The sequence below is a fragment of the Lacerta agilis genome, chromosome 8 (genome assembly GCF_009819535.1).
Source record: "Lacerta agilis isolate rLacAgi1 chromosome 8, rLacAgi1.pri, whole genome shotgun sequence".
Taxonomy (NCBI): domain Eukaryota; kingdom Metazoa; phylum Chordata; class Lepidosauria; order Squamata; family Lacertidae; genus Lacerta; species Lacerta agilis.
Genome location: NC_046319.1, coordinates 21,893,336 through 21,917,423, shown reverse-complemented (window position 1 = coordinate 21,917,423; position 24,088 = coordinate 21,893,336). Strand labels below are relative to the sequence as shown.

Genomic DNA, 24,088 nt, shown 5'->3' with positions numbered 1-24,088 from the left:
AGATGGGACTAGAGAGGAGAAGAAAATCCTGTTATTTCCATTAAGCATCCTTTTGCTCAGTTACACTATGGTGCTGGGACCAGGGGGTTATTCTAAAGCAAGGCTGGCTCACCTGAGACTCCAGCTCCCATCAGCTCCAGCTAGCACAGCCCACAGTCATGGAAGATGGGAGTTGTAGTTGATCAACATCTGCAGGGCACCAGGTTTCCCACCCCCTGCCCTAGATGATTCTTGCTGCTATGCCATATCTGTGCAGTGTTTACAAGTGAAGAAAGTTGGCTTCTTGTATTGCTTTGCTCATATGAAACTTTATACCAGTTTAATCATTAATGGGCTAAAAGGTTTAATTGCACTGTGGTTGGCCTACGACTCTTGCAGTGTGAATGCATCCCAAAAGCATCGAGCCCATAATGACAGAGCAATTGCTTGGAGTGCATGCATACACATCCCAAATCTTGGCATCACATGAAACTTGTGCAGAAACACAGCAGATCCTATCCTTGCAGGTATTATGACTTCTGGAAATTTGCCGTTTCCTGTTCAAGAACTAAATGAGAGACGCCAGAAACCGTCCCATGACATCACGGCCACTCGGGGTAAGGAGAAATCAGATTTCTTACAAATCAGATTTCCCAATTGCTGGAGTGTAACTCACCTGGTGGGTCTGCGGCACCATTCACATAATAAAAACTACCATGGAGATATCAACATTATCAAAAGTAGGGTGTCCATGGCTTGGCTTTTGAAAAACCGGGGGGTCCACTGCCTTATATAGGTACATTAAATATATTTCTAAATATTTATAATTTGATCTTTGTCTCATTCTCTAGGCTCTGTAGAAGAAAATACCAGAAGGAACTCTGAAACGGTTAGTTTATTACCATTTCTGCAATCAGCATATTTGCGGGTGGGTGGGGATGGGTAGCCCCCTTAATTTTTGTCCACCTTTATTTTTTCTGTGGCAGCTCAGAAGCATCCCACATAGAGTGCTTAGTGTGGTACGTTGGCCAGAATCACCAGTGAGCATGTTTAGGGAAGTTTTTAATGACTGATGTTTTAATGTATTTTTAACCTTCTATTGGAAATCACCCAGAGTGGCTGGGGAAACCCAGCCATATGGGAGGGGTAGAAATAAATTGTTGTTGTTGTTATGAACTGGGTGAAAATTATTATTCTTTATTTGTATCCCGTTTGTCTGTTAGAACACAATTATAGGAACCTTTGCAAACATATGAACAAGGTTGCCTTTGTCCCATGATGGCACAGTACTGCCTAACATACCTCAAGAAGAGGCTTTTCCTAAAACCAAAGAATTGTAGAGTTGGAAGGGAAACCCCCCTCCCCCAGGGTCATCTAATTCAACCCCTTGCAATGCAGGAATCAAATCCTGGCACTGCTCCTTGAAATCCTTTCTAATGGGGATGCTCAAGATTAATAATAATAATAATAATAATAAATAAATAATTCATTACTTATACCCCGCCCATCTAGCTGGGCCTCCCCAGCCACTCTGGGGATATTAAAAACACATTACAACATCAAACATAAAAAACTTCCCTAAACAGGGCTGCCTTCAGAGGTCTTCTAAAAGTCAGATAGTTGTTTATTTCCTTGACTTCTGTTGGGAGGGCGTTCCACAGGTTGCGGGCCTCACTACCGAGAAGGCCCCTCTGCCTTCTGGGGCCTCCCACTCACAAAGCCTGAGCTGTTGTCCTCTCACTTTGAGATGTACTGTTGGGCCTTGCTCCTGTGGGTTGTTTAATACAGTGGACCCTCTGGATACTAACTTAATTTGTTCCAGGGGTCCGTTCACACCCTGAAAATAATGTAAATAGAGGCACGTTTCTGCACATGCGTGTGGTGCGATTGAGCACTTCTGCGCATGCGCGATTGGCGAAACCTGGAATTATACACTTCAAGGTTTGCCGTGGCCGTAATCCAAAGATTCCGTATCCAGAGGGATATGTAAGTAGAGGTATGACTGTATATGGAAACTTGGTCTCCTCCCACCTGCAGCTACTGTAAACCAGCAATGCACAACCTTAGGTGCATGGCCTAAACATGTGTCTCCTGGCCTCTCTCACTGACCCTTGCAGCTCTCTCCCTAGGCCCAGGGGTGGGGAGCCTTTTTGGCTCCATGGGCCTGATTGTTACCAGGATTGGCTTCGCAGGCCACATTTGATGGGCGAGCCCATCAATTGACAGCACTTTCATGCTCACCTTTCTCTCCTGGATGCTTTTGATGGCAAACAAGCTGGTTCTAGCTCCCACCTCCTGTGTTGCGCGACAGGTTTACGTCCTGAGAACGGACCCCTGCGGCTACTGCCTTATCATCAACAATGTGAACTTCAACAGCGCCTCTGGCTTATCCCCCCGGGCTGGATCCAATGTGGACTGTGATAAGCTGGAGAAACGCTTCAGATCCTTACGCTTTGAGGTCTTGACCCGACGGGATCTTAAAGCTCAGGTGAGAATTTCAGAGCCAATGCAGAAAACAACACAGCCTTGAGCAGTACTGTATTGGGCTGCTGTTTCTCACATTCAGGACTCCCATTATTATTATTATTATTATTATTATTATTATTATTATTATTATTATTACAGTTGTACCTTGGATCCTGAATGCCTTGCCAGTCGAACAGTTTGGCTCCCGAACGCCGCAAACCTGGAAGTGACTGTTCTGGTTTGCAAACATTCTTTAGAACCTGAAAGTCTGAAAAGGGCTCCCATGACTTCTGATTGGCTGCAGGAGCTTCCAGCAGCCAATCAGAAGCCGCGCTTTAGTTTACGAATGTTTTGGAAGTCAAACGAACTTCCGGAACCGGTTCTGTTTGACTTCTGAGGTACCACTGTATATTTGTTTGTTTGTTTATTTACCTGCCCTTCACCATCATGCCCCAGGGCAGGTTACAATGATTTCATGATTCAGATTTTTTATTTAAAAAAATTGGCCCCTGGAAAGACAGGATGCTGGACTAGATAGGATCCCTTTGGCCTGATCTAGTATGTCTTTTCTTCTGCTTTATTTCCTTAGCGGTCACTAGTCTTGACGATCACAAGCCCCCAAGGAATGTTTCCTTGCAGTGGGAATTCCAGCCCCGCAGCCAAACAGGGAACCCAAATAAGGAACAGGAGCTGGAAAGGGGATGGTGGCACTTCCCCCCTCATCCATCATCTCCAGCCTACAGTGTGGGAACCTGCATGATTAAGGAGTGTGTCTCTTCCCATAGGCTTCGGCTTGACGCTTCCTTTCAGCAGTTTTGACACCAGGGTGGGGTTTCTAGAGGGTGCAAAGCTGAGGTTTCAAGCATTGTTGATGTGGGTGTCTTTAACGTGAGGCCTTTGGAAATATCTGCAGGAGATTGTCGCGGAGCTGCAGGGCCTGGCCACGCGAGATCACAGCTCTCTCGATTGTTGCCTGGTCATCCTCCTTTCCCACGGCTGTCAGGTAGGAGAGGCTGGTTGGTGCTCAATTCACATCCTAGGATTGTAAGACCCTTGGGGCAGAGAGCTGTCTCTCTTTGGATAATGGTGCTCTTCAAAATTGTTTTTAAAAGGAATCTTAAATCGCCTGGCTTCTAGTTGCTCCGTTTTTATATAATGGAATGATTCTGCATATATTTCCATATGAGAAAAAAAGCTAGTTTGCACCCCAGATTTTTAAATTTGTTTTTATTGTTGGTGCTCTTATAACTTTATTATTAAGTTGCTTTAGAATGTTCCATGGGGAGCAATTCATGAATTGATCCTTCTTGTAGCCAAGATGGCAACATTCACCCACATGAGGGCACTGTTGGCAGGGTTCAGGGGAGCCCCCAAGGTTTGCCAAAGCAAATGTAGAAGAGAAATGTGAATGGGGACCCCCCAAAACAGGGTGGAGCATGCTCAGTGGACATGGAATGCTGATTGTTTGAGGAAGGGAGGAAGAAAGGATGGAACGGCATAGTTTGGAAAAGGGTGTGGCTGGCTGCAACCCTGAACAGGAGCACTAAGGAATTTAATTTGGTTTGCATTTAAAGGCACACATACATAACAGGCTCTTTCCAAAACAATATGCCATCCTTTGAAACTCACACTTCTCCAAATTTTGCAGTGCAGTTCTCCAGCCAAGTAAATGGTTTTTGTCCACCTAAATGCTACTCAGAATAGACCTGTTGAAATTTATAGACCCAAGTGAGCCACGTCCATCAATTTCAATAGGTCTACTCTGAGTAGGAGAAACATCGGTGGCAGCACAACGTTTTCTGCACTAGCTGTAGCCTCCGGACCATCTCCAAGGGCATCCCTGTGTAGGGTGCATGGCAGTGGCCATGGTGGATGGTCTAGGAATTGCTAGCCCTTTAAAAATATGGCAGCTTTTAAGGCTACCTGCAAGTAAAGAGACATCAGAGAACACTTGGTACCTGGAAGTTGGCAGGAATTTCTTTGGATACCGTCGCCAGCCACCGGTTCTCTCCTTGGCAGGCAAGCCACATTCAGTTTCCCGGTGGAATCTATGGCACAGATGGGCGGTCCATCGCTGTGGAAAAGATTGTCAGCTACTTCAATGGGACCCATTGCCCCAGCCTGAGGGGGAAACCCAAGCTCTTCTTCATTCAAGCTTGTGGAGGAGGTGAGTGTGTTGACAGGCCTCTGGGAACTCAAGAGTACAGGACATGGAGGGAGTTGGCCGTTGTTCTAAGAGGACCAGAACCAGGTGTGCAGGCCAAAGGAAACAAAAGGCTAGTTTCTAGAGCAGAAAACAATGACTGGAAGGGGCTAGCGTGTCTCCGAAACTAGGTTGCGTTCAAGATTCAAGGTGTTTTCAGAATGAGGAGGTAGTTAATAACTTCAGAGGAACTGGTTGGATTAGGCCAATGGCCCATCTAGCCCAGTATCCTGTTCTCACAGTGGCCAACGAGATGCCCCAATGGGAAAAACTCAAGCAGGACCCTAACCTGGGAGATCTTTCCTTCCTTGCCTCTCACACAGGGCCTTTGTCAACTATACATCACCACCAGGTGTGCAAAATCCCCACAGTGACCCAGAGTAGAGGACACTGAAAATAATTGAAGAATCGGGGGGGGGGGAGTGAGAAATAAAAAGGGCTTCTGATTCTCCGCCTGTCATTTACAGATAAAAAGATTATTCAGAGTATTCTCTCTAGGATGACATCCAGCTATTCCTGCTCTGCTAAGTGATATTTTCCCAATCTTCAGACCCAAATGTCTCAAATTCATTCATTTCCCCTTCCACACAAAAAGTCTAAAAGGGCTTCTCCAATTAGTAAAGGTAAAGGTACCCCTGACTATTAGGGCCAGTCGCGGACGACTCTGGGGTTGCGCGCTCATCCTGCTTTATTGGCCAAGGGAGCCGGGGTTTGTCCGCAGACAGCTTCCGGGTCATGTGGCCACCATGACTAAGCTGTTTCTGGCAAAACCAGAGCAGCGCACGGAAATGCCGTTTACCTTCCTGCCTGAGTGGTACCTATTTATCTACTTGCACTTTGACGTGCTTTCGAACTGCTAGGTTGGCAGGAGCTGGGACAGAGCAATGGGAGCTCACCCCGCTGCGGGTATTCAAACCTCCGACCTTCTGATCAGCAAGCCCTAGGCTCAGTGGTTTAGACCACAGAGCCATCCGCGTCCCTTTCTCCAATTAGTATTATTGATAAATGTCAACAATCCTCTTCCTCCACTCCAACATAGCAACTTTACCTCCAGTAACATCAACAACCATACCTTCATGCTGGAAAACAACAAATCCTTTTCATCTGTGTTAACGGTGTCTACCCTGTAGTCATATATTAAAACAACACTCCATAATTATTTGCTTATTCTAGAATAGTTAATTCACATCCGGTTCTGTATCTCCCAATCCTATTTCCTCATGGCCATTATTTTCCATACTAATGTTTTTTTAAAAAAAGAATTAAGCACACTGTTGTGTGGTTCGTGCATTGTAGATGTTTTTTGAGAGGTCTATGCGGTTGGGTTTTCTAGAGAAGAAGGACCGAGGGTTTGAAGTAGATTCTGACCCTTCTGCTGTCGAGTCGGATGCATCTCCCATCCAGGTGCCTGCAGGAGACACTGATCAGACGGATGCTGTTGCAAGTTTGCCTACCCCTAGTGACATCCTGGTGTCTTACTCTACTTTTCCAGGTGAGCAGCAGCAGCAGTGAAGGGAGGCAAAAATCTGCAGGTGCTTGCAGAGTTTCCTTCTTTCAGATTTTGCTTTTGGGTGGCGGTGGTAAGGATACTGTCTTGCTCCCTCACCGATAGATTCAGAGTTGATCAGCACATGGTAGGCTGAAGCTGCCCCCCCCCCACAAAAGCAGGTGCTTTCCCAGAACTTTTGGATGGTATGGGCCACACATTTGATGCACCTTTGCATGCTATGAGGGGTGAAAGGGGTGTTGGTCTGTGATGCTTCCCAAATGGCAAAAATTCAACAAGTGTGTGATGTTGAGGCCCAAAGCCAAACAGCTCTGCTGTTCCTCACCACCACGGATTAGCCCTGCCGCCCATACGCTTTCAAGCATGTATTCTCAATCATAAGGACTAGACACTTAAAAATAAAATATTGCTGAGATTCTTAGGAAGCTGACTTTTTGCACCCAGTTCCGCTTTCTGCAAGCTTTCTCTCTGTTTCTGTGAGATCGCGGGATCCGCACAACTTCTCACGGGTTTCCCCCTGATTACTTTCTTGCAGGTTTTGTGTCCTGGAGGAATAAGCGCACAGGCTCCTGGTATGTCGAAACCCTGGACCACGTGTTGGAACAGTATGCCCATTCCGAAGACCTGCTCAACATGCTTCTGAGGGTAAGTTCTGCACGTTTGAACTGGCTTAGGATCATAGAGTTGGAAAGAACTCTACCATCTCCCCTAGCCTCCTTCTCAGTACAGGATCTGCAGTGCAGGATGCAACCTCAGCATTCCTCACAGTTGGCTGAAGTAGAATGTCAGAGCAGGGATTCATAACTGGATAATTTTATCCCTATGGAAATGAGGCTTCTCACTATCCATGTATTGGATTCAAAGCTTGTTTGCTAATTATGTTGAAAAAAGTAAGAACTTGGTTGTGTTGGGGCTCAGAGGTCTTCTAAGCTGTGGAATTATAACAACAACAACAACAACAACAACAACAACAACAACAACAACAACAACAACATATTGTGGCTTAACATCAGAATTAATTTAAGGTCTAGAAGCCAAGCCTTTTGAGGAATGGTTGAATAAGCTGGGTATGTTTAGCCTGGAAAAGAGGAGACTGAGAGGAGGTATAATAGCCAACTTCAAATATCTCAAGGGCTGTCACACAGAAGAGGGAGCAAGCTGGTTATCTCTTGCTCTGGAGGGTAGGACTTGAGGCAATGGCTTCGAGTTACAAGAAAGGAGATTCCAGCTAAACATCAGGAAGAACTTTCTGACAGGAAGAGCTGTTTGGCAGTGGAACGGTCTCCCTTGGGAGTTTCTGAGCTCTCCTTCCTTGGAGGTTTTTAAGCAGAGGTTGTTTGTCCATCTGTCATGGATGCCTTAGCTGAGATTCCTGCCTTGCAGGGGGGGTTGACAAGTTGAACCTTGGGGTCTCTTCCTACTCTACAATTCTATGATTCTAAATAAATTCGGACAAAGTCGGACCAAAGCTGAGCTGTGGTCCTTCCACCAAATTTCCAGTCTCTTTCTCCATCTAGCCACCTGTCTGTTGTGTGATGCTTGAAACATCCCTTTTGTTGATGCGATGCTTGTGTGTTAAGAAACAGGTGGAGCAAATGGTTTCTCCCTTCTCTTGCCCAGGTAGCAAATGCCGTTTCTGCAAAAGGGGAATATAAGCAGATGCCTGGCTGTTTTAACTTCCTCCGGAAGCGATTCTTCTTCACGGCCAAATGAAGAATCCTCGGCGAAGATTTGCCTTTAACAAACCCAAGGGAAGATACCAGCCCCCTCGCTGAAGATGTCAAGCAGCCAGATGCTGCTTGAAGCAGCTGTCTTGTGGCTGGGAAAGGGAGCTTGTGTCCCTCCAGATGTTGTTGGACTACAATTCCCATCATGCCCAGCCAGCATGGCCAATGGTCTGGGATACTCAGAATTGCAGTCCCAACAACATCTAGAGAGCTGCGGTATCCCCAGATCTTACGAATTTGTTTCCTTCTTTCTTGAAGCCACCAGGAGAGCAAATTTCATCACTCTACAAAGATTCCTCTCTTCTCTTTCTGGTTTCCGAATCGCCCATCGATCCCCGGAGGAAATGGCTAGGGAAACCAGTTTGCATCAAATGCCTTCCTCTTTCCACCGTGTCCTCCAGCAATTTAAGACCCCCCTCTCTTACTTTTTTATGTGTCTGTATTGAGGGCATTCCAAATTACTTCTTCCAATTGCCCTTCTTCCTTTGCAAAAGTGCTTGAGGGAAAGCCGCAGCTGTTAAGCTAGTTCATGTTGGTGGTGTAAACAGGCCGCAGATGAATAATAGAGGGTTGTCCCCAAAGTTAGCCCTACTCAGAGTGTACCCATTGAAATGCATGGAAATGACTCACTTAGATCCATTGTTTTCAGCATATCTACTCTGTGTAGGACTTGTTCAGCTACATCCCAATAATTTAAAAAAAGCACTTCGTTGGGGGAAGAGGATGCATACATTGTGCACTATTAAATCTATATTTCTGTGCAGTCTGTCTTGTTCCTTATTTAGATTCTGTTGCCTGTATAGGTGTCTGTGAATCTGCTCAGTGGCAGAAGCAAGGATAGAGCATGATCTGAAGAGCATCCCACATCCTGATAATTTTGACAGTTCCATGCCCTTGTGGTGTCTGTTCATGCCCGTTTCAGTTTATGTTTGCAATGTCTGCTGTGAAACTTTTAAGAGTTTGCTTTACATGAAACTTGAGCCATCTTTAGGGTGCTAGTCTGACAAATTTACCAAATATGCCCACTCAACTGCTTAGTTCTGTGGAACTAGTACTGGTACAGGTACCACATAATACTCATTCTGCATTTGTAAGAAATCAATCTTTTAGTGTGGCTGCGCCCACAACTTTGGAACTCCCTGCCTATTGACATCGGGCTGGTGTGTTCACTGTACAGTACTCTTTTCGGCAGATGCTAAAAACTTTTTTGTTTAGGCAAGTCTACCCAGATATGTGGACGTGGGTGGCGCTGTGGGACTCTAAACCACAGAGCCTAGGGCTTGCCGATCGGAAGGTCGGCAATTCAAATTCCCATGACGGGGTGAGCTCCCGTTGCTCGGTCCCAGCTCCTGCCCACCTAGCAGTTCGAAAGTACGTCGAAGTGCAAGTAGATAAATAGGTACCGCTCCGGCGGGAAGGTAAACAGAGTTTCCATGCGCTGCTCTAGTTCGCCAGAAGCAGCTTAGTCATGCGGGCCACATGACCTGGAAGCTGTCTGCGGACAAACGCCGGCTCCTTGGCTTATAGAGCGAGATGAGCGCTGCAACCCCAGAGTCGTCTGCGACTGGACCTAACAGTCAGGGGTCCCTTTACCTTTACCCAGATATGTAGAATGTGGACAGTTGTTTTACTCTGTTTTTTTTTAATGTTTTCAATTTTCAACTGTTTTTACTGATTGTTTTATGGCATTTGTGTTTTGTAAATTGCATTGAGGGTTGCTTTTTTAAAATTTTTACAATCGGACTGTATAAATTTTATGAAATGGAAAATTAAAAACATGTTTTTGACTTAGAGCTGTTTGGAGAGTTCTTGCATCCCTTTCAAAATGCATCCCTTCCTGACAAGTAACATTGGTTGTGACAATGTGGTCATTGCCTTTGCATGTATTGGAGAAACTTCTGCTGATGTGTGGGTGAGGCGGATGCAAGCGGTGTGAAAAGCAGCCTTTGGTTCCGCCAATGGTTTTAGCTTTGTATTTGCTATTTTTGTGTTTTTTACTGTTTTTAATTCTCTCATGCATTAAATCACCTTGAGAAGGCCAATAATAAACCAGTGTGTTAATAAGAACTGAATAAAGCACCGTAAATCAGCCGGCGAGAAGATGCCACCATGTTGGCACATGCAGCACATGTTGAACACCTCATCAGAAGAACTGGAAACTGCTATTTAACATGTTGCATTAGGCAAAGTGGCGGAGAATTGAAAAGAGGAGATCGCAGATACAAAGAAAAGGTGCTCCCAGCATCTGGGACTGGACGCTCTTGCTTGGATTATTGCAATGTTTGCTTTTGTTTTATTGTGCAACTGGGGTTATGCTTAAGATGCCATTCCTGGGCTCCAACACTCTCTCTCTGGGCTCCAACACTCCTTGCCTTAATACTGCGCCATCACCTACAGACAATGCAAAAGAAAGAGGAAGTGTGAGCATTCGTCTCAAAAAGCAAGAAACATTGGCTTATTAGCCTTTGTATTATATTCTTTCCTTAAAAGGTTTCATCTGTATTTTGATCATTTTATGATGTTTGCCGATTTCATCTGCCTTTTCGTATGCATATTTTAAATTCTCTCACATAAGCCACTTAGAGGGTGGTTTTTGTTGTTTTTAAAAAACAAGCATTCTATAAAACTTGTAAATTGCTTTTTTTTGTGGCATGCCCCCCCCCCAACTCCCTTCACCCCACTTGTCTCACTGTTGAGCTGGTTTCGCAGATGGCAATAGTGGGGTAGGGGCTCGAGATGCATATAATGGCTATGGCTGGGGATCTGGATTGGCTGCCAAAGACCCTCCCTTTCGAAACCAAAATCTCTGCAGCCGTCTTTCGCCCATATCCACCCCTTGCTTTGTGTTCTAAAAGCAGGATGGGCAGATTAGAGGCATTAGAGATGCCTGCTAGGTTGCCCAGAGACATCTGGTTACCTGAGGCAAAGGTAATCTCCTCCCTCTGCAGAAAGCACACACTTCCAATTCCATGTGCAAAACCTGCCCAGACTGGCAGCTGAATCCGAGGGCCATTTCCAGTCTCAATGTGGTGGTTCCTTTGGGGAGGGCTCAAAGGGGCGAAATATTTTGTAAATGATTTCGGGGGGAATGAATTTGAATTGCATGCCTGGGGCAGCACTCTGCAGAAATCAAATGCAGAAATGAAGGGGGGGAGGTGTGTGTGTTCCTAATGCACAAAATCCACATCGGAAACAGAGCCAGGGATTTGGATGCTTCAGAAATCCGGAGGGAAATGTGGCTGTCGAAAGGCAGATTTTCCCCTGCCGCCTTTCATCCCAAATGTGTAACGAAGCCCACTCTTGGCGCGGCATCCATATTAAGCGGCAAGGATGGCGGACTGGCCTCAAGGTGTGCTGCTCACCTGCGCGATCCAGTCGTTGAAGGCGGAGACCCGCGTGAAGACAGACGGCTTGCGGTAGTAGTTGCAGCCAAGAGCGGAACCGAAACTGACCACTCCGTGCACCTCCCATTTCCCACTAGAGTTTTGGCAGTTGAGTGGGCCACCGGAGTCCCCCTGTAAACAAGCCAAGCAGAATTTGATGGAGCTTTTGGGGAAGGAGATGCCCTGCGTCACCACAAATGCTCTCCGTTGAGGAATGGGGAATGGGAAAGTACAGGGGCATAATTGATTTGGGGGAAGGGCTGGAGCTCACTGCTTAGAGCACCTGCTTTGAATGCAGACGGTTCAACCTCTGGCTGCTCCAGAAGGGCTGGGAAAGACCCCTCTGCAGTGCCGGATTTACGTATAAGCTAAACAAGATATAGCTTAGGGCAGGCTTCCTCAACCTTGGCCCTCCAGATGTTTTTGGCCTACAACTCCCATGATCCTTAGCTAGCAGGACCCAGTGGTCAAGGATGATGGGAATTGTAGTCTCAAAACATCTGGAGGGGCAAAGGTTGAGGAAGCCTGGCTTAGTGCTCCACTCTCTTGGGGCTCCCAAAAAAATTTAAAGGGGAAAAAACTGGGTGTACATTTCCAAAATAGAAGCTAAAAAAGAAATAAAATAAAACCTACAATAATTATTTCATGTTATAGCAAGTTTCTAGAGACTAGATTATGAGTCTTTGTAAATTGTGTTTCTGAAGGAACTTTTGTTATTGCCACATGCCAATGTGTTTGCATTATTAAGTTTGTTATGAATAAAAAATCATTTTAACTTAGAGCTTAATAATCATTTCACCATTAATATACTTCTTAATTGTATTTCACTATTAATATACTTCTTAATTGTATTTCAGTTCAACAATTACTTTGATAAAATACCTATTTTGTTACGTGCAAATGGCTTTAGATACCTATCAGGCCGATAAATTACCATATAGCATATATTCAACACAAAAAAACAGCGACAATTTGTTGTTGACAAAGGACAGCTAGATATATAAAGGGCCCCATTACCTTCAGTAGCTTAGGGGCCTCATCAAACCTAAATCCAGCCCTGCCCCTCTGGCTTGGGAAGCTGCTGCCAGGCAGTGCAGGCTATCTTGAGCTGGAAGGATGGTTCATATATTGTTTCGGGGAGTGAGACTCAAATGCAAACCCAGCTGAATTTCGCCTCCATCCCTTGTGAATGCCAGAATGAGTTACGCATTGCAAATCTGGTTCTTTGGTACATCTCCTTCCGATTGCAAGGTGTGTTGGCCACTGGATAGGGCTGCCCCTACCCTGACACCTGCATGCATGCGCGCACTCACGTTGCAGCTGGAGATCACGCCATCGCCGCCTGCACAGACCATGTTGGTTTTCACCGAGCTGCCCCACCAGCTGGCCTGGGAGCAGGTGGCATGGTTCACCACAAGCAAGCGCCCCTGCTGCAGGATATCTGGCAATGGACCATTTGCTAGAAGAGTCCAAAGCAAGAGAGTTATGAGATAGAGCAATGTCAAGCAAGGAAGTAATAGGTAGTCCTAAAAAGGTAAAGGTAAAGGACCCCTGACAGTTAAGTCCAGTCACAGGCGACTCTGGGGTTGCGGCGCTCATCTCGCTTTACAGGCCGAGGGAGCCGGCGTTTGTCTGCAGAAAGTTTTTCCGGGTCATGTGGCCAGCATGACTAAGCCGCTTCTGGCGCAACGGGGCACCGAAACCAGAGCAGCGCACGGAAACGCCGTTTACCTTCCCGCCTGCACTGGCATGCTTTCAAACTCTAGGTTGGCAGGAGCAGGGACAGAGCAACGGGAGCTCGCCCTGTTGCGGGGATTCGAACCGCTGACCTTTTGATCGGCAAGCCCAAGAGGCTCAGTGGTTTAGACCACAGCGCCGCCCGCATCTCACAATAGGCGTCCTAGTGCTTTGCTTTTTAAAAAAATGCCCTCCCATTCTTTGAATGTGCTCTTCCCCTGTGAAAGAGACTTCCAGTTTTCTGCCTCATTCTCAGGGAACTTCAGAAAGCTGGTGTGTGCAGTGTTTATTTATTTTATTTTTATTTAGAATATTTATAAACTACTGTACTTGGTAGTTCCCCTGTCTTCATCCCCCTAGCACTATATTGTAACCTCGTTGCGAGATGGCAGGGAGTGTTGGAGGTGCTTTTCTTTCCAGGTAACATTTCTGCAGGATTCTGCAGCCGCACCTGCTGCCATAGGACCCAACTTCTAGGGGCGGGGGGGGGCCTTCAGCCCCCCATAAAATATTTGAGGAGGCCAGGAGCCCCCACAGTTGATGGGCATTACCATTCAAATGGTGTGCATGCAATGCATCACGTGATTGATTATGTGGGGTGGGGCTTACCTGGGCCTCCCCAATATTTTGTTCAAGTTGGCACCCCTGCCTACTGCCCCCGACTGCCCATGCTTGCTGATCTGAGAAAAGCCCCATGAGAAGTGTTGCCTCCTGATGTTCCCAGTGGACTTCTAATTGAAACATGGGGAGCTGGGGGAAACTGCAGAGCGAGATAATTTGCAAAACAAACGTAGTTACCTCAAAAGTCAAGTGAGTGTGACAAAAACCCTGCTCCTTGCGCATGAAAATTTCAACTAGAGATGCCCAATGGGCAAGAAAGGGGAGAATTTTAGCACCTGAGAATAAGTCTTCTCACTCTTGGTGCTGATTGGAGCCAATCAGAGTGGAATGAATCGACTCAGAGAATTGTAGAGCCCAGCTCCCTGCAATGCAGCTGTCCCTTATGGGGATCGAACCTGAAACCTTGGTGTTATCAGCACCACGCTCTAACCAACTGAGCTATCCAGGTGGTGAGTCAGCCACTGAAGATTGGCTCCTAGGGTCGGCCTGGAGAAATCACTTGGGAGAAACACCAAGGAGGAGTGTGCCCAGAATGTGCCCAGAAAATAGTAGATCTAGCTGAAATGTAACACATGGAGACCTTTGTTTATTATTGCAATGCACCTGTTGTTATTATTATTATTATTCTATATTTATAAAGATTACTGTATAATATTAGACGGGGGGCATGGCTGTGAGTCTCATGAAAGGACCCTGCACTTCTGAGTGTATCACTGCACTGCTGCCCATTATGCTCCTCAAAAGGGCAATGAGTCACAAGCTGCTTGCAATTAAGTATAATAATAATAATTTTTTTTTAATTAAAAAAAAACCCATCACTGCACTTACTTATCAGCCTCCCCCATCCAGTTACGTAGCAAGGATAGTTGGCAGCTAAGATACTGTTGGCTTTTGGGAGGCAAGCTGTCTGGATGCTGTTACTCAGGGTGACATGCTGAGAAAGTTTGATGAGTGCAATATCGTTCCTGGTTTTGATGGAGAAAGAGGAAAAATGGGCATGAAGAGCAGGCCACACCCATCCGTTTATTTAAAGCATTATTATACCTCTTTAGACAGCCATGGCTTCCCCCCCTAAGCATTCTGGGAACTGTAATTTGCTAAGGGTGCTGTGTGTCGTTATTCCCCTCACAAAGCTACAGTTCCCAGAGTTTACTGGGAAGAGGGACTGGTTGTTAAACCACTCTAGAAATCGTAGCTCTGTGAGGAGAACAAGGGTTTACTAACTATAGTTCCCAGGATTCTTTTGGGGAAAGCCATGACTGGTAAAGACTTATAATGGTTTAAAATGTAAGGTGAGAATGTGGCTTATGGTGTGGATGGAAACAAGAAAACCGCGCCAGGGGATTCCAGATTAATTGCCCAGGAATTTTTCCACATTTCCCTGGGTTTGGGCAAATGAATGCAAAGACTCTGGATTAACTGACAAGCCCCCAGGACAATAGGTGGGGGACCTTTGGCCCAGAGGCTAAATCTGACCCACACCACAACTTTTGCTGGTGAGGCTGTTCCCCCCTCAAACCACACCCACTTACCCCACACCTGATATTGCATATGATGTCAGACATGGGACATGGGATGATCCTGCAGCTAGAAAGCAGGATTAAACCATGCATCAGCTGACGAGTAGGGGGTTCCATTTTACTTGGTTAGAAAATGTAAATCAGCCGGACATTGTTAATGCTGCTGCTGGCTTTCACATGGAAAACATAAAATTTACTCAGAAAAAAATAAATGCATGCCTTTGATGGCATGACTAATACTAGCATTGATTTGAAAAATAATAATATAGAAAATTAACTTTATCTCCCCACCGCCGCCACCACCACCACTGCTAGCCACAATAATTTCTTACATTCTTGCTTCATGAAATGCTATTATATTACCCATTGGTAAGTCTACTTGCGTCCCACTTTGGGTGAACAATGATTTTTGATGGGGAAACGGCAACTGATCCTCTCTCGCTGGCTGAGAGACTGTGCTTTCCAAGGTAGACGCGATAAGTCCGACCAGAACTGAAGAAATGGAGAAAAAGAGTGAGGGATGAGAGTGTTTCTTTGCATAATGGAGAAGAAAAATCAAATGAGTCGGGTTGTATCCAACTACATTCTACTCAGAATAGACACATTGAAATTAGTGGACCCGAACGAGTCATCTGCCTTGATTTCCATGGGTCTTTCTCTGAGTATGACTAACACTTGAGGGTGCTGCTTGCTGGCTTCTCGCAGGCTGGCGACTGTGAAAACAGGATGCTGGACTAGATGGGCCACAAGCTCTTATTAAAATATTATGGATACAACCCAGTATTTTTTTGCATATCAAACACTTTCATGGGCTACAGTTCATTTTGCCAACTGCAAGAAGAGCCTCATTGTTAGAGATTTCAGAGTCATCTACGTGCAGAAAGGAAATGCAGCTGTTATCTTCAAGCAATTAGTAGTTGGCAGAAAGCCCAGATTGCTCTCTCTCTGACCATTAGCAAGCACCTGTGATTGGTCAGTGGAGTACTTAAAGAACTCAGCTTTATCTGAGAGGGTGTGGTGGTAGGTGTTAGTGTGTGGTGTTAGGTTGATGAGAGAGAGAGAGACAGAGAGAGGAAAAGATTTTATGTTTTGTTTCTTTTATTTTGTAAAGTCTGTAAATAGTAACTTATGGATGCTAGTTGCTTCAATCAATAAATACTGTATATAGTTATCCAGTGAGTTGCTGAGTTCCTGCGTTGAGCTGTCTAGTCAATTTCACAACAGCCAGAAGCTTCCAGAAAGTCTGCGTCTAACTCTGCGGTGTCCAGGAATACGTTATACTCCTGACACTAAATCTTCAAAGGTTATGATTGTCTTAAGACTCATTGCATCAGGCCAAAGACCCAACTAGTCCAGTATCATCTCAGTGACCAATATGTGATGGTCCAAGGAAGGGGGAGGTCAGTAGTCTCAGTATTCCAGGCAGACTAGAAGGCAAGGATCAGCACCTGGGACCTGGGTGGTGGTTTCAGAATCACAAATAAAGAATCCCTGACAGATGGACATTGAACCTCTGCTTAAAAACCCCCAATGAAGGATAGTCACCACACTGCAAGATAGTCTGTTCCACTGTTGAACAGCTCTTGTCATCAGAGAGTTCTTCTTAAAGCTTAGTCCATTGTCATTTGAATCCATTAGTTCGGGTCCCACCCTCTGGAACAGCAGCATATACAAACTTGCTAAATTATCCATTGACAGCTCTTCAGATATCTGAAGATGGCTGTCATATTCCCTCTCAGTCTCCTCTTATCCATGCTAAACATACCCAACTCCCTCAGCTGTTCTTCATAAGGCTTGGTTTCCAGGCCTTTGAACATCTTGGTCACCCTTCTCTGCACACGTCCCACCTTGGCAATATCCTTCTCCAACTGTGGCGCTCATAACTGGACACAGACCGCCAGGAGTGGCCAAATTTCCCAGAGTGCCAAGAATCCCAGAGTCTTAAATGGAAGCAGCTGTTTTACTGGGGTGTTGACGTACCTGATACAGTGAGCGGCTGTCATGACCCAGTTGGTGGCGATGAGGGACCCGCCGCATGTGTGGTGCCAATTCCCGCCAGACAAATATTGAAGGGAAGCCTGAGAATGACAGGCAAGTCTCAGGATGAGCCTGAAGGATGCCGAACCCTGGACTTCCCTTCACGCTACCCAAATCAGAGCCAAAACAAGTTTGCTCCTGAAAACCCTTTTCCAGATGCTCTGACTGTGCATTTTGTAATAAATGACATTTGACTCTGATTTCTCCCCCTCTCCTTTCATTACTAGGACAGGTTGACTTTGATACCTGGTACATTTTCATAGCTGACAATCCGGAGATGGAGCAACTTCCTGGAACTGTTTCCTCTCTCGTTACAGGTTCAACTTCTCAAATTTGTGGTGGAATACTGTTTCTCTGGCATGCATGGGAGCTCCCAACCCACAACCAACCCTTGTCTGGAGGCACCACAAAATACAGAGATAATCCTGTTTTCTCTGAGTGTTGGAAATTGAGCACACAGCAGAACATGGCAACTGGGATGGATGGGATGCGTCAAACCCCACCCCACCCCCAATCCTTGGTAAAAGAGTCCATGATGGAAAGCCAAAGGAAGGAATCTTTTTCAGTGCTGAGAGACAATATGATTAGTTGGACAAAAAGACTGTATGGCTGTATCTTACCTGCCAGGGCCAGCTGTTCTGCCGGGCATTCTCCCCTCCGACGACTCTGCTTACATTGGGCTTGTAGGTCGGGACCCCACAACTGAAGGCTGCAAAAAGGACACAGTGCAGACACTCTTGGAAGGCTCAGCGCAACAGGTAGATGATGCTCAAGGGAGCAAAATGCTCAGGCTACAAATTAGCACTGTTCCACTCACAATACAATGACACAGCAAAGAAACCCCACCCATAACTGGCCTCCCCTTCCGCTACACAACTACGAATTTAACAATTTAATGGCACAAGGGAAAAAACTGTTCCTGTGACTGGCCATTTTTGTGTATAAAGTCCTGTAGCGACGTCCAGATGGAAGTAAATCAAACAGATGATGACCGTGATGCAAAGGATCTGCGACAATTCCCTCTGCTCTCTTCCTAACTCGGGTAGCATAGAGTGTCTCTATTGAAGGCAAGCTAGCACTAGACCTTCAGAGCACGTTCTCCCCCTCAAAGAATTCTGGGCATGGCAGTTCACTCCTCAAGGAATTACAATTCCCAGCAGCTCTTAACAAACGACAGTGTCTATAACTCTTTGAATGAGGGAAATGTGCTCTGAATGTGCTTCAAAACTATTTTGCATATGCAGCCTGGGTGAGTTGGAAATGCAGACCCCTCCCCATCCCACCAGATCTGTACAAAGCCCACAAAATGGATTTCAGTGCCTGATTCATATCAGAAAAGCATCCAGAGAGGTTTTCCACATCTCCTGGAAGAATTGCATGGGTAATAATAATAATAATAATAATAATAATAATAATAATAATTTATATGCAGCCCATCTGACTGGGTTGCCCCAGGCACTCTGGGCAGCTCCCAACAAAAAGAAGCAATAGCACAATACAACCTCACAAAATAAAAACTTCCCTAAACAGGGCTTCCTTCAGATGTCATTAAATAAACCACATCACTGTTTATCTGCTTGACATGTGCAGAGCAGTTTTAAACAGCATATAAGCAGCCTGGGGAAAAAAAACTCCTACTGTGCTGCTGTTAACAATTGCTCTTGGCTGGATTTTGAGATGCCACCTCCCTGCGCTGCATTTTGAGAGCACCTCCCCAGCCTATCAAGGACTGTCTAGTGTCTGACCTGCTCTCCAGGCTTCCCATTCAAACACACCCCTTGCTTTGCATATTCAGACCAGAGGTCCATCTGCCAAGTGATGTGTCTCCAGAAGAAGATGACAGAGAGATGCCCTGAGGAGTCTGAATGAATGAGACAAACCCTGTGGTTTGTTCTTGGTATCAGACCCTCCGAGAGAGAATGCCTCTGCATGTGGAGATTCTGTTATTATTATTGCTATCCTGGCCAGTAAACGCTTGCTGAGCTCTCCTTCATTCATAGATACTCTTTTTCTGAAAGTCGTCTAAAGGAGTGGAAGCCTCTTCCATGCCCTGTGGCTACGAACCAGACAATTAAACATCGCCTAAAGAAAGGCATCCTCTTATTTATCCTGAGTTTGACCCATACCCCCGTAGGCCAACGCCAGAGCAGCGAAGAGGACTCCAATCATGGCTGAGGACATCTCTGTTGAGAAGACTCTTGCTCTCCATCCGATGGTCTTATATTCTGGGTGGGTTTATCAGTGGCAGGTCCAGCTGATAATGGCATGGAAAGGTCTGCATTGGTTGTGTGCCACTGGGAGATGTGGCAGTCAGAAAGTTTCCATTGCCTTCCTCCCGAAGGCCGTGCCAAAATACCCCCACAGCTGCTTGTTCTCCCACCCAAGTCACAGCTTTGGTGTGTACTGAAGATTGGGTGTGTGTCTGTTGTGCATTCAGGAGCCTGGGCAAGAGCAGCCTGGAACCAGAGGGGCTACGGTTGAGAATCCATGTCCTGCACCTCCCGAGAAACCCTGCCTCTCGTAGGTTGCACTAAAAATGGGGGAGGAGGACCCATGGCAACATGCTAGCCCACTTCTCCATGGTGACGCTCCCATCCCTTTCACGCCTTTCCCTGGGTGCTGGCACCCCACGCTACGCCACTGGTAGAGGGTCAGGGGAAACATAACACATGACGGGACTTTCCTATCTACAAGAAAAGGGAGGTGTGCCGCGACCTTGCAGAGCTCAGCAACGAAACAGAAACTATCGAGGAATTCTTGTCACCTTTTGGGAACCCTGCAGGTGGACTGATGCAAGGGTATTTTGTAAGGAGGGCTGCAGCCTTGAAATGTGGCCTAAATATAGCACTTGGGGGTCAAGGACAGGGAATAGGGCAGCAATCGACGTCAGTTCACCTCTAAAAGCAAGCCTGTTTAACCTGTGCTTTTTGGAACAAGGAGCAAACAGAAATGCAGCCATCCTGCGGCCCCACAGGTGGGAGGCCACCCCATATCATCCCTGAGCATTGACTTTGCTGGCTGGGGAGTAAGACTCCAACATGTCTAGAGTGACAGACACATGTTCCTTCATCCCTGCATTAGAGAACAGACATTCCCCCCACGCCCTACACGTGTTCTATTTATGCGTGATCATGTATATACGTGACAATGGGATATTAATGAATAAATAGAATCATACCAGGAAATGGTGGGAGAGAGCTGGAGAGTCCTTGTGGCTCACATGGAGACCCTCCCTGGAGCCCGAAAAGGATGTCAATGAGGGCAGACGAAGCCCCGAAGAAACCATTGGCTAAGCGGGGCTTTGTTTATGCTGCTCAGCCTCCCTGCCTAATGGCTGGCGCCTGGGGTAGCACAGCAGCAGCAGCCACTGTTCTTCATGTCCTCCAGCCTCCAACCAGCCCCAGAGATTTTGGTCTGGATTGTTGATAGAGCTGAAGAGCAGGGAAGAATAAGCATTCAGAGGCTTTTTAGAGGGTGCTCCCCACTTTACAAGATTTCACTTATGCACACTAGGGGCCGGAATGTAACCCTGGTATTGGGGGGGGGGGCGGGATGCCTGTACTGTATCTCCATTTTGAGTGCTGTGATCTCACATGATTTCACCCCAATATTTTGCCTTGAAAAAGCACTCTTTTGGGGGCTGCGATCTTGTGCGGAGCCCCGAAACATGCATTTTTGTGCACCGTGTGAGCACAGCCTGAAAAAAAAAGGCACGTTTTTGGGGCTCTGTGATCTTGTGCAGGTCGAATAGGAAGATGCGAGTCCTGGTTTGGGGACTCAAGATATTGGAAGGTACCCATATATACATTTTTGTAAACCTTGTTGCTTGGAAAACTGCAATCAACCGAATTAAGATAAGTACCCCTTTCAAGTCAGGAGTGCCTGGCGTGCTCTGGTCCACGGGTCACGAAGATTCGGACACAACTAAACGACTAACAACAAAAACAACAACACCCCTTTCAAGGAATCACTGTCTTTCGGTTAATAGGCGTTAGGTGGCTGTGGTAGTGCCTCACGAGTAACCAAGCAGGAGCCCAAACAGTCTTTTGCAGTTTTATTGTGCAAACTATGTACAGTGCAGAGCTACAGAAAGCATGTCTTCCTCAGTCGCTGGCAGAATCCGGAGTGGCCCCTTTCGGCTTCTCCCCCAACATAAGAGCTTCGGCACCCTGAGTCTCCTCCTCTCCTCTTTGTGTTTCACCCCTCTATGCAACTGGGGCGATGGAAATGATATGCCTCCCTCCTGGCCAGCCGGGCGAAGTGAGCGCAGGCTCTCAGTGGCACCCCGAAGCCATCTCCCCACCAGGCTGGTTCCTTCCCTCTTCTCCCCACTGGAGGTGTGGCTCCTTTCCCCGCTGGAAGAGGTACTGCTGCTCAATTGGCTTGGGGCTCTCTGTATGCTAACGGACTCTCCCCCTCCGTTCCCCTCAGCGGGCCAGGTGGCAGTTACCTGACAATAGGTTTAGCTTTAAGTGTTAAACGAATCAAATTTCTTTTCCCTCCCTACCTATAATGAAGGTGCTACTGAAGCAGATGCCAGGTGAGCATCTATAGGGCTGTGGTTTGGGAAAGGGCTGAGGCTCAGTGGCAGAGTGTCTCCTTTGCCCACAAAAGGTTTCAGCTTCAATTCTCGTATCTCCAGATAGGGATGGGAGAGATTCCCTGCCTTGAATCCTGCAGGGCCACTGTCAGCTTCTTCTTCTGCTCCTGTTTAAAACCAGCCCCTTTGTTTGAACCATGAGGCCTGGAGCCCATTTTAAAAGGGGATTTTGATGACAATGAAGTTTTGTAGACAATGCAAGGAACACATTCCACAATGTGTAACATTCTACTACATCTAGAGGCAGCCTTAGTTTCCATTGGCTAATTCATCCACTTACTTGTTAACGAGGAGGGAATAATTTTCTATAGATGGTTGGCCAGAGAGGAGTATTGTGACCTAGCTAGCACCTCAGTTGTCTGTAGTGTATTTCATGGTCTCTGGCCACACACACACGCACACACACACACACACACACACACACACGTAGATGTTGCATGGGTGGTTTGGCAGACAGCCTTTTGGTAGTGGCACCCGCCTTATGGAACACCCTCCCATCAGATGTAAAGGAGATGGAGATAACAGAAATCACTGGGTTTAAGCTGACTGAAAGTCCAGAAGTAGCATTATTATATCAATTTACGATGGGGTGGAAGGTTCGCAGGCTATGAAGGACTTGCTCACAAATTTATTGACAGCTGCACAAATTATTATAGCTAGGCGGTGCTTTTTTCCTGGGAGGATGCAGGGGTACACAACCCCTAAACATTTTGTGAATCTAAAATAAATACACAACTTTTAAAAGACACCTGAAGACAGCACTGTATCAGGAAGTTTTTTAATGTTTGATATTTTATATTTTTATATCTGTTGGAAGTTGCCCAAAGTGGCTGGGGAAACCCAGTCAGATGGATGGGGTAACAAATATAACAACAACAACAACAACAACAACAACAACAACAACAACAGGCTGCTGATACTGCTTTCCGGACAGTCCCTATTTTTGGGTGAGATTCAATCACATACTGGCAAATTCAAGTGCAATTAAAACTCATTAAATAGCCAGTATTCTGCATACACAGCATAAATTTAAAGCACGTGTTGTTGTTTTTGTTGTTGTTGTTTTAAAAAATGAACAAATTCTGCCATATTAAGGGTGATAGGAATTGTAGCCCTGCGATGGATAGCTAAAGTTCCCAGGATTCTTGGTGTGTGTGTGTGTGTGTGTGTGTGTGTGTGTGTGTGGTGTGTTTGTTTTACATCTATGGAGTGTACACAGGGAGAAAACAGTTTGCCTGGAAGCACTCAAAAAACATATAGAGCAGGGGTCAACACATTTTTCAGCCATGGGGGGCGGGTCCACCATCCCTAAGACTATGTGGTGGGCAGGACTATATTTTGAAAAAAAAATGAATGAATTCCTGTGCCCCACAAATAACCCAGAGATGCATTTAAATAAAAGCACACATTTTACTCATGTAAAACACCCAGGCAGGACCCACAAATAACCCAGAGATGTATTTTAAATAACAGGACACATTCTACTCATGTAAAAACATGCTGATTCCCAGCAGTGGTGTCAAGTATCCCGTATTGGCCGGGATTCCCCCCGTTTTTAAACGTGTTTCCTGCTGCGTCCCCGGATGACTCAGAAACCCGTATATTCCCGAGTTGTCAATATACGGGTTTTTGAATCATCCGGGGGACGCAGTGGGAAACGCGTTTAAAAACGGGCCAGGTCAGGAAGCTGCTCCTTCCCCTCCCCACTCCACTGCCCGCGCACGTCCCCGCTCCTGCGCGCCTCTCCCTCCTGGGTGTGCTGCAGCTACTATTGCTGCTGCGAGAAGGGTGGTGGTGGTGATAGCCGCAGGCTCAGTCCCTTGGGTGGCTGCGCGCAGCGCTGTCCTAAGGCTTGGATCCGTTTGGCTTCGCCCCCCAGGATTTATAGCCAGGGAGGCTGCTCGTTGCACGACTGCATTCCCCTCCAGCTCACACTCCACCCGCCCCGCTCCCGGGAGAGCCCCTAGTTCTGGGCCTCGCTTCTCCCCCCGCCCCACTTCCTCCCCTCCCAACAAGTGAATGAATCAGCCTCAGCTCAGACCCGCTTCTTCGCTGCCCTCCCCGTCCAGCGCAGCCCAGCAGCGCCGCTAATGAAATCGCTGCCGATGGACACGCCTTCGCCTGTTCCTCTTGTTAACACCACCCGAGGCTACTGCTTCCTTCCCTATCGCTGCAGCAGGGTAAGGGGGTCGATCTGTTTCAGGTGCGGTTTGGATCCCCCACCTCGTTTAGGACATCTTGTTCTCCATAACTTATTAGAGGGGAGGGGGAGAACGATCAGTGAAGAAGACCCTGGAAAGTTCTGTTT

The 24,088-nt window shown here is 46.5% G+C and overlaps 2 protein-coding genes across 2 annotated transcripts; one reads left to right on the top strand and one right to left on the bottom strand.

Annotated features, from left to right (window-relative positions):
• Positions 1 to 429: 429 nt before the first annotated feature.
• On the top strand, positions 430 to 8,600 carry CASP9 (caspase 9). Its single transcript, XM_033156499.1, has 8 exons — positions 430 to 596; positions 831 to 868; positions 2,291 to 2,467; positions 3,359 to 3,448; positions 4,465 to 4,612; positions 5,982 to 6,140; positions 6,691 to 6,800; positions 7,776 to 8,600. Exons 1-8 carry the CDS (start codon positions 512 to 514, stop codon positions 7,866 to 7,868), a joined length of 900 nt encoding a protein of 299 aa, XP_033012390.1. The 5' UTR covers positions 430 to 511; the 3' UTR covers positions 7,869 to 8,600.
• A 1,607-nt stretch (positions 8,601 to 10,207) lies between these two features.
• Positions 10,208 to 19,393, bottom strand: LOC117050716 (chymotrypsin-like elastase family member 2A). Its single transcript, XM_033156497.1, has 8 exons — positions 19,307 to 19,393; positions 17,801 to 17,889; positions 17,124 to 17,221; positions 15,507 to 15,635; positions 14,452 to 14,588; positions 12,579 to 12,724; positions 11,245 to 11,397; positions 10,208 to 10,273 (listed from the first exon to the last, which is right to left on the bottom strand). Exons 1-8 carry the CDS (start codon positions 19,359 to 19,361, stop codon positions 10,256 to 10,258), a joined length of 825 nt encoding a protein of 274 aa, XP_033012388.1. The 5' UTR covers positions 19,362 to 19,393; the 3' UTR covers positions 10,208 to 10,255.
• Between the last annotated feature and the right edge of the window lie 4,695 nt (positions 19,394 to 24,088).

Coding starts and splice junctions, on each gene's coding strand:
- CASP9 (XM_033156499.1), top strand. CDS start 512: ATGACTTCTGGAAATTTGCCGTTTCCTGTTCAAGAACTAAATGAGAGA. Junction 597..830: donor TGACATCACGGCCACTCGGG/GTAAGGAGAAAT, acceptor CTCATTCTCTAG/GCTCTGTAGAAGAAAATACC. Junction 6,141..6,690: donor GTCTTACTCTACTTTTCCAG/GTGAGCAGCAGC, acceptor ACTTTCTTGCAG/GTTTTGTGTCCTGGAGGAAT.
- LOC117050716 (XM_033156497.1), bottom strand. CDS start 19,361: ATGTCCTCAGCCATGATTGGAGTCCTCTTCGCTGCTCTGGCGTTGGCC. Junction 17,890..19,306: donor TCTGGCGTTGGCCTACGGGG/GTATGGGTCAAA, acceptor TCCTTTTTGCAG/CCTTCAGTTGTGGGGTCCCG. Junction 14,589..15,506: donor GCAAGTAGACTTACCAATGG/GTAATATAATAG, acceptor CATCAAAACCAG/GAACGATATTGCACTCATCA.